This window comes from Trichechus manatus, unplaced genomic scaffold, assembly GCF_000243295.1.
Source record: "Trichechus manatus latirostris isolate Lorelei unplaced genomic scaffold, TriManLat1.0 scaffold00003, whole genome shotgun sequence".
Classification (NCBI taxonomy): Eukaryota; Metazoa; Chordata; class Mammalia; order Sirenia; family Trichechidae; genus Trichechus; species Trichechus manatus.
The window spans coordinates 36,574,079-36,583,473 of NW_004443939.1; the positions used below are offsets into that span (position 1 = coordinate 36,574,079).

The following is a 9,395-nucleotide window of genomic DNA, read 5'->3' on the forward strand; positions in this document are numbered from 1 at the left end:
GTAGTTTGTGAGCTAGTTACCAGAACTTTACTATTTGTGAACTGATTAAAATTCTGGGCAAGCAAAGTAATATAAACTCAAACTACGGTCCAGTGAGACCCTGCTTAGGATAGGTGCTAGGCAGGAAGCCAACTTCTTTTTGACAATATCATGAAAGGATTTAATTAACTGAGAATTAAATAAAACACGAATGAATGGATTTAATCAGCAGGGAACTTAACATAAATAAAAACTTAAAAGCAATATTTACTACAGAGAAAAAAAAAACCTCGCTGCCATCTAGCTGATTCTGACTCATAGCGACCCTATTGGACAGGGCAGAACCACCTCATTGGGTATCCAGGGCTGTCAATCTTTATGCGAGCAGACTACCACATCTTTCTCTCACAGAGTGGCCTGGTGGGTTCGAACCCCCGACCTTTTGGTTAGCAGCTGAGTGCTTAACCACTGCACTATCAGGCCTCCTCTACTATAGAGAAGCCTATCCATATACAACCCACCTATGGAAAATCAAGAATTGAACTTTACATAAAAGTGCCAACTTTCCATAGTTCTTCACAAATTATAAAAATAACTAATGAATTTACACCTGAAGAAATGTTGAGAAGGGTCTTCCCAGGGCAACATTGCTCTCTGTATTAAAAGGAATTTATTGTAAGAGAGAAGGGGCATAGAATTTCAAAAAATTGACTTTTTATTTAACATCTTGTATAAGAAACAGAAAACAGTGGGTTTCAGTTGTAAGGTTCTTATTCAAGATTTGTTTCTCCTGCATCTGAGTGGTTCCCCGTCTTTCTCTCTGCTCTCTCCCCCTTTTGCCCTGACAGTTACTGTTAGTCATAAAGGTTCTACTAGTACAGCCAAACTAGTGTTTAAAACTTTATGGCTTTTTATTTTCCTTCAGTTTTATAGATCATCTCATCAATTAGGAGGCTGTGCTTAGTAAAAACAAAAACAAAACAAAAAAGCAAAAAAAAAAAAACAAACAAAAACAACCAGTAATTGCTGATGGCTTGTTTATCCTATGTATAATTCTCCACAGTTTGTAGTTCCAGACAATAAACAGCTAATTGGAGTTCTTCAGACCCTAATCTTTATAACTGTTTAAGCAGTTCCTCATTACTCTCTTGAGATACTCACCTCCTAGCTGGGAAAACACAGCTATTGGGAAATATTTTCCAAAGCATGGTCTGAAGAGCTCTGATCATAGGCAAGCCTCCTCCAGGTGGTGCATGGGGGTGGTCTATGGTCTCTGGCTGTATGAATGCTTATAACATAAAATGATTTTTTTTTGTTCCTGATGTGAGTTAATAAATACGTTATCCACTTTGCACAGTAATTTTGATGATTTTTTTTTTTTTTAAAGTGAGAATCAGGAAAGTATGTGAGGGGAGGGGTCTAAGAAGTCTTTTGCTTAAACTAATATATGAACTGACAAAGGTAGAACCTCTGTATGTGCACTAATGAATTTCTATCTTAAAAGTTATTTTATTATTAACTTGGAGTAATTTTAAAGTTCTAAACCTGAGTCCTAAATAAGCAAAGAACCACAATTTATGAGTAGGTAGAATGACTTTATACTTACTCTTTGTCCAGTAGGACCTTTAGGACCTGATATTCCAACAATTCCAGCATCTCCCTCAGGACCCTAGAAATACAATTTTAAAAAAGTAAAAAATTTTAGCTTATATGAACATTTTACAAATGAAATACTTCCTTATCAATCTATTAAGAATTGGCTCAAAAATGAAATGTGATAGTTAAGGACATGCATGCTAAAGGATTTAGGGGGAAGTGTACTAAGGAGCCCTGTTGGCGCAATGGTTAAGTGTTCAGCTGTTAACCAAAAAGTTGGCGGTTCGAACCTACCAGCTGCTCTGTGAAAGAAAGATGTGGCAGTCTGCCTCTGTAAAGATTACAGCCTTGGAAATCCTATGAGGCACTTCTACTCTGCCCTACAGGGTCGCTATGAGTTGGAATCTACACGATGGCAATGGTTTGGTTTTTTTGGTTTGCATTTTCAAAGTAAAATGTAATTTACTTTGAAATATACCAAAAATAGATGAAGAGAGAAGAGGAATGGATAGACGGATAGGTATGTGATAAAGTAAGTAGTGTAAAATGTTAATCGTAGAATCTAGGTAATACTTATATTGGATGTTCACTAAGAAATTCACTCAACTTTGCTGTATGTTTAAAAATTTTCATAATAAAATGTCTGGAAAAAAGTACTGAGAGAGAACAAAAGTAAACTATAGAATAAAACTGCTAGAACAATGTATAGTACAACAGTTTTAAAATGAACATATTAAAAATTCAAATATATAACTCTTTACTAACTGAAATTTTGTAGATTAAAAAAATAAAAGTTCGAGTCAAGAAACTAATTACTGATACTTCAACATCTCTTTTTTCTAGATATCTAAAAGACTAGCAGAAAATATACACACATACTTTGGGACCTGGGAATCCTTGGAAACCTCTCAAACCTTGAACACCATGTTCTCCCTGCAATGTGAATAGACATGATAATCATTATTGTGTAATGGTCATCCGTCCTGTAAAATAAGTGCTTGGAGAGTATCTGAGTTGGCACATACAGGTTGCCCTTTCAGGCCAGGCTCCCCACATGGTCCTTGATCACCTTGTGCTCCTTGGTGACCTCTTTTACCTTGCATTCCAGGTTGACCAGGTAGCCCTTGTTCACCCTATGGACAGAAAAAAGAAAGATGATCTCAGTTTTAGAATCTATAAACATATACATTTTTAAATGAAACTCAAAGAGACAAATCCTTAGCCATAATACAAGGTACTGAGGAAATCAAATTCTGCATGATTATCCTCTCCATCAATATTTTGCACACAAGCAATATCTAATTACAATGAATAAGGGTAGCAATGGGGAAAGAAACTTCTAGAGATTGTGGTGATATATGTGGAAAGAGAAGGGAAGGGGACATACAAAACTAGAAAGAGGATGGTGAGGATACAGAAGATTGTGAGGGTGTGGTGTGTGGGGGTGTGTGATGGAACTTGTATTTTATTTGAATTTATTTTATTTGGATTGATATTTGTTCTCTTTTCCCTCCTACCCAGAAATGATTCAGCTGTCTAATTCAGAAACAAACATGGTCTCCTGAAGTGTAAAGCCTGGTTTTTGCTACAATTATCTTTTCAATTCCATCATTAAGGAATTTCCATTTTTGTTTCCTAGTGTTCCCCTAATATAAACTGTATCTTCATCCTTATTCCCTAGAAGGTTACTTTAATAATATACTTAATTACTATTATTTTACTTTTGAAAGGTATGGGTCTTTTTAATTTATTTTTATTTTTGAAATGAGAGTTGGAATATCTTTCATGCCATTTCTAATAATAAACTTAGGAACCAGATGGAGTTCAGAGACAGGTAAATGAAAGATGATTCTTTGTAGACTTGGACCATAGGTTCTTTAAATCTAGTAAATTATCCTTCACTGTACTGAGACAAAGCTATAACTCTGAGACTTGACAAATATGGATCCCTTTTATTGAAGACAATTCACACAAAGAGGTAGGGATCTTTCTCACATTTCTTTTTCCTAGCTTTAGCAACTGCTCAGCTGCCTTGGGTTTTAGTGGAAAGGGATATTTGTGTCATAACCATTAACATAAGGCTCAAATTGGAAACAGTAAGTAGCTGGGTTGTCATATTCAATTTATCCATGTAAATCAGAATACCTGGAAATTCTCTAGAAGTGGAATTATGAAAATCAAGGTAAGGGGTAATAATGATGAGAGTGTCAATGTCTTAATCCTAAGTTTTTTATGAAATAACTTTAGACACTGGACAACCTAGAGATTAGTCCAGTGTCTAAAGTTATTTCATAAAAGCCTTAGGATTAAGACAACCAATCAAAGTCAATCTTGCATTGAGATACTTCTAAGAGAGGTCTTGTCTGGAAAGCCTGACGACCTATGACAATACTCCATAAATTGAATGCTAATGCAAGACTTGTTGCTATCACTTTGACTCTAAGAAATAATCTACACTGTTATCAGATTTACTAATTGGTTGGTAGGCTCAAACTTGGAGGAAAAAGAAGTGTAACAGAAAGTATGCATCTGGAAGTAAATAAGATTTCTCTGTTTTGGAGGAGAAGGTAGGTGACAGAGAGGGAAGAAGAAACAAGATGAATCATGACAGCATTTTTAAAAGCATTTCCAGTCCTAGGATAAGACATTCTTTTGGCAAATGACATGCTCTGTGGCTATCACAGAAGATGAATATGTCAAGGCCACATACTTTTTCCTAATGTGTTTTTACTATAAGCCAAATTTTATTGAAAGCTATTAATCTTATCCTGTGATCCAGCCATTAAACTCAGGCCAGTAAGGATGGCCAGTGCTTCTCATCAATCAGAAGAAAACATTAAAGTACCTTTGGGCCTAAAACTCCCGGGCTTCCTGGCAGGCCTGATGAGCCCTTTGCTCCTCGAGGACCTGGAGAACCAGCCAGTCCTGTTGTTCCTGGGCTGCCTCTGATGCCCTAAATAACACAGATAAGAAATGAAAACTGAGGTAGGTCCTAGATGATCCTCCAGAGGCTTGTAAATTTAGGAGGAGTTAGTGTTCTGAAAGGCTGCTTATCAACACACTGTCCAGGTTTGGGAGCTATCCTGGGCTTCTTTCGAAGGTAAGTCAAATGTGCAAATAATATTTGGGAACACCCACCACTCACCAACACTCTCTAATTATAATTAGTGCAGTGATCTTGGGTATTTAAAATTAAAACAGGAAGGCAGTGCATAGTCTGCCAGTATCTTCTGACTTATGCAGCCTAGGTATGATGCGTATTTGTTAAATTCTAACCTTTTGTATTATGCTCTGGAGTATATGACAACTCTATTAACTGATTAGTGTATCCTTAAAGAAGAATATTCTATTCCTCAACAACATATAATTCCAGAAATTTTACTGTAAATAGTTTATGATTGGGAATAAATGTAAGCAAACAATATTTCCTTAAAGCCAAGTCCTAGAACAGAGGTTGGCAAACTATGGCAAACTGCTGCATGCCAAATCCAGCCTGCAATCTATTTTTGTATAGCTCATGAGCTAAGAAAGTTTTTACATTTTTAAATTATTAAATAAAAAAAGAAGAATATTTGATGACATATGAAAATTAAAATTTCAGTATCTAGTTTTAAGTAAAGTTTTATTGGAACACAGCTATTCTCATTCATTTAGATATTGCATATGGATGTTTTTGCACTATAACAGCAGAGTTGAGTAGTTGTGACAAATATCTTATGTGGCACTCTCCTCATTTCACACTGCTTCCTGTTGCACTATAAATCTCAGTGATACGGTTATAACTTGACAGTGTTTCAACTGGAAAATATATCATCTTATTTTATCTTTTTTTATTAACATTGCATACCCATCAAGTCAAAACAAGAAGAGAAAAATGGACTTGAATATCATGGTTTTAAGGCACAGCGGAATGTGTATTATCACCAAATTTGATAGCAAAGTCTTGTGTTTAGTATTCAATGATAATATAGCTATGCTAAAAGAATACAATACACATCAACATTACTAGACTCAGCACTCATCACAATATCCCCACCTCACAGGAATTCAACAGTTAGAAAAATTAGAAAATTTAACATGGAATATCTTAGCACAGCACAATTTCTGAGGCAGCAACTAAAGTGAGTTTCTGAGTGGTTCATTTGTTAGCACAGCAAAGAAATTCGTTCACTGACGGTGAGGTAATTAAATTGTGCAGTGAAAATAAGCTTAAGATTGTTAGCCTTGTGTAATAAAAGATTCCTGAAGATTTGAGGACATTGGGAGCAATATCAATAGTCAATCAAAAACATGAGGCAAATTCTTTTAAGTGATTTTCCTTGGCTCTTGATGAGTCAATAGATGTTAATAATACTGCTCAGTTGTTTGTTCTAGGAGTCAATGCCAAGTCTGAAATGACTGAAGAATTAATCTGTATGAATACTCTGTAGGGAATGACTACAGGTGAGAATATTTTCAAAGAAATTGAGAAAATACCTGAAGGGGAACCTACTAAGATGTGTTATAACTGAGAGCGGTGGATCAGAAAAATGCTTATTGGCCAAATTTAAAAACCTTGTAAAAATGTAAGGTGTTTAAAGCTATGAACATTAATTGCATTATGCACCATAAAGTACTCTGAAGAAAGTATTTGAATCTATCATGTGTTATTGAGCCAGTAATGTCAACAGTGAACTCCATTGGCTCTTGTGGACTTAACCATCATTAGTTCTGTGAATTTTTGTCAGAAATAGAAGCTGATTATACTGACTTTCCCTACCACGGAGAAGTTTGATGGGTTAGTTGTGGTAAAGATTTACTGAAGTGTTTTGAGACTGGCAGATCCCTCGTGGCACAATGGTTAAATTGCTTGTCTGCTAACTGAAAGGTCGACGGTTTGAACTCACCAGTGGCTACACGAGAAAGATGTGGCAGCCTGCTTCTGTGAAGATTTATAGCCTTGGAAACGCTATGGGGCAGTTCTACTCTGTTCCATATGGTTGCTATGAGTCAGAATCGACTCGATAGCAATGGGTTTTTCTTTTGGGGGGGGTTGGGGGACCGGTTTTGAGACTGAGAATGAATTTTTTCTGAGTGAGAAGAACTGTCCTCAACTACTATTACTGAATACTGAATGGCTTTGGAAATTAGCTTTTGCTGCAGACTTTATAATGTTTTCAAATTAATTTAAACTAAAATTACAAAGTAAAACAAAGATTATAGGTGAAACATACACTGTAGTAAAGTCATTTTGATGACAACTAATGCTTGAATCACAAATAACGTCAAGCTGCTTTTTACAGTTTCCATGCTGTCAAAAATTAAAACAAGAAGTGAGATCTCCATTATTATGCAAATTTGCAGTGGATATATTTTTTGAGATCGAACAGTTCCAGCATTGTTTTTTGGACTGTGATGCAAGAAATGTCTATATTTCAAAATCCATTTAACTACGCAATTGAGGAGTTTCCACCTAACCTTCAATTGGAAATGATTAATCTGCAATGTAATGACACACTAAGGGGCAAATATCAAGAGAAGACTCTAACAGAATTCTATAAATGCCTTCCAAGCAATGAATATGTTCAATTAAAACCATATGCTCATGAACTGAAGTATTCAGCAATACTTATCTGTGTGAAAATAATCTTCAGACATGAAATATGCAGAATACGTAAAATCTTATTATAGATCAGCATTAACACATGAACAGAAAGTTCCGATGATAGGGAACACTAACTTTGAACTGTAATAGGTAAATGTTATCCCTCCAAAAAGAATTCCATTCTTATTAGTAGACTTGTACTAAAAAAAATTGTACTCAATTATTATATATTGAATTTTGTCAATAAAAACATTGTGGAAATTTATTTTTTCTCTTGTTCCATAAGTTCCCAAATAATATCCTTGATTTTGCCTTGTTAGGGGCCATTGAGTCAGTTCCAACTCACAGTGACCCTGTGTACAACAGAACAACACACTGCCCAGTCCTGCACCATCCTCATAATTGTTGTTATGCTTGAGCCCGCTGTCGCAGCCACTGTTTCAGTCTATCTTGTTGAGAGTCTTCCTCTTTTTCTCTTGACCCTGTACCAAGCTTGAAGTCCTTCTCCAGGGACTGGTCTCTCCTGATAACATGTCCAAAGTATGTGAGATGTAGTCTTGCCATCCTTGCTTCTAAGGCACATTCTGGCTGTACTTCTTCCAAGACAGATTTGTTCATTCTTTTAGCATTCCATGTTATGTTCAATATTCTTCTCCAACATTGTAATTCAAAGGCGACAATTCTTCTTCAGTCTTCCTTATTCATTGTCCAGCTTTCACATGCATATGAGGTGACTGAAAACATCATGGCTTAAGTCAAGTGCATCTTAGTCCTTAAAGTGACATTTTTGCTTTTGAACCCTTTAAAGAGGTCTTTTGCAGCAGATTTTCTCAATATGTTATTTGATTTTTTGACTGCTGCTTCCACGGGTGTTGATTGTGGATCCAAGTAAAATGAAATCATTGACAACTTCAATCTTTTCTCCATTTATCATGATATTGCTTATTGGTCCAGTTGTTAGGATTTTTGTTTTATGTTGAGGTGTAATCATACTGAGGACTGTAGTCTTTATCAGTAAGCGCTTCAAGTCCTCTTCACTTTCAGCAAGCAAGGTTGTGTCATCTGCGTAACGCAGGTTGTCAATGAGTCTTCCTCTAATCCTGATGCCCCATTCTTCTTCATACAGTCCAGTTTCTTGGATTATTTGCTCAGCGTACAGATTGAATAAGTATGACGAAAGGATACAATCCTGACACACACCTTTCCTGACTTTAAACCACGCAGTTTCCCCTTGCTCTCCTCGAATGACTGCCTCTTGATCTACATACAGGTTCCTCATGAACACAATTAAGCGTTCTGGAATTCCCATTCTTTGCAAAGTTATCTATAATTTGTTATGATCCACACAGTAGAGTGCCTTTGCGTAGTCAATAAAACATAGGTAAACATCTTTCTGGTATTCTCTGCTTTCAGCCAGGATCTATCTCACATCTGCAAGGATATCCCTGGTTCCATGTCCTCTTCTAAATCCGGTATCAATTTTTGGCTGTTCGCTGTTGAAGTACTGCTGCAACTGCTTTTGAATAATCTTCAGCAAAATTTTACTTGTGCGTGATATTAATGATATTGTTTGATAATTTCTGCATTCAGTTGGATCACCTTTCTTTGGAATAGGCATAAATATGGATCTCTTCCAGTTGGTTGGTCAGGAAGCTGTCTTCCAAATTTCTTGGCATAGACAAGTGGGCACTTCACTGCTGCATCCATTTGCTGAAACATCTCAGTTGGTATTCCGTCGATTCTTGGAGTCTTGTTTTTTGCCAATGTCTTCAGTGAAGCTTGGATCTCTTCCTTCAGTACCATCAGTTCTTTATCATATGCTACCTCCTGAAATGACTGAACAATAACCAATTCTTTTTGGTACAGTGACTCAGTATTCCTTCCATATTTTTTTGATGCTTCTTCCTGTGTTGTTCAGTATTTTGCCCACAGAATTCTTCACTATTGCAACTCGAGGCTTGAATTTTTTCTTCAGTGCTTTCAGCTTGAGAAATGCTGAGCGTGTTCTTCCCTTTGGTTTTCTAACTCCTGGTCTTTGTGCACATCATTATAATATTTTACTTTGTCTTCTCAAGTCGCCCTTTGAAATCTTCTGTTCAGCTTTTACTTTCATCATTTCCTCCATTTGCTTTAGCTACTTGACATTGAAGAGCAAGTTTCAGAGTCTCTTCTGACATTCATTTTTGTCTTTTCTTTCTTTCCTGTCTTTTTAATGACCTCTTGCTTTCTTCATGTA

At 36.2% G+C, this 9,395-nt stretch overlaps 1 protein-coding gene across 2 annotated transcripts in view; it reads right to left on the minus strand.

Moving 5' to 3' along the window:
* Window positions 1-9,395, minus strand: part of COL24A1 (collagen type XXIV alpha 1 chain) — a 421,541-nt gene that overhangs the window by 49,064 nt on the left and 363,082 nt on the right. For both annotated transcript variants that reach the window (XM_023731663.1, XM_004369122.2), the window contains exons 48-51: window positions 4,421-4,528; window positions 2,601-2,708; window positions 2,455-2,508; window positions 1,586-1,648 (exon numbers count right to left, since the gene is read on the minus strand). In XM_023731663.1, the coding sequence (XP_023587431.1) occupies window positions 1,586-1,648; window positions 2,455-2,508; window positions 2,601-2,708; window positions 4,421-4,528 (333 nt within the window). The remainder of the gene's footprint in view (window positions 1-1,585; window positions 1,649-2,454; window positions 2,509-2,600; window positions 2,709-4,420; window positions 4,529-9,395) is intronic.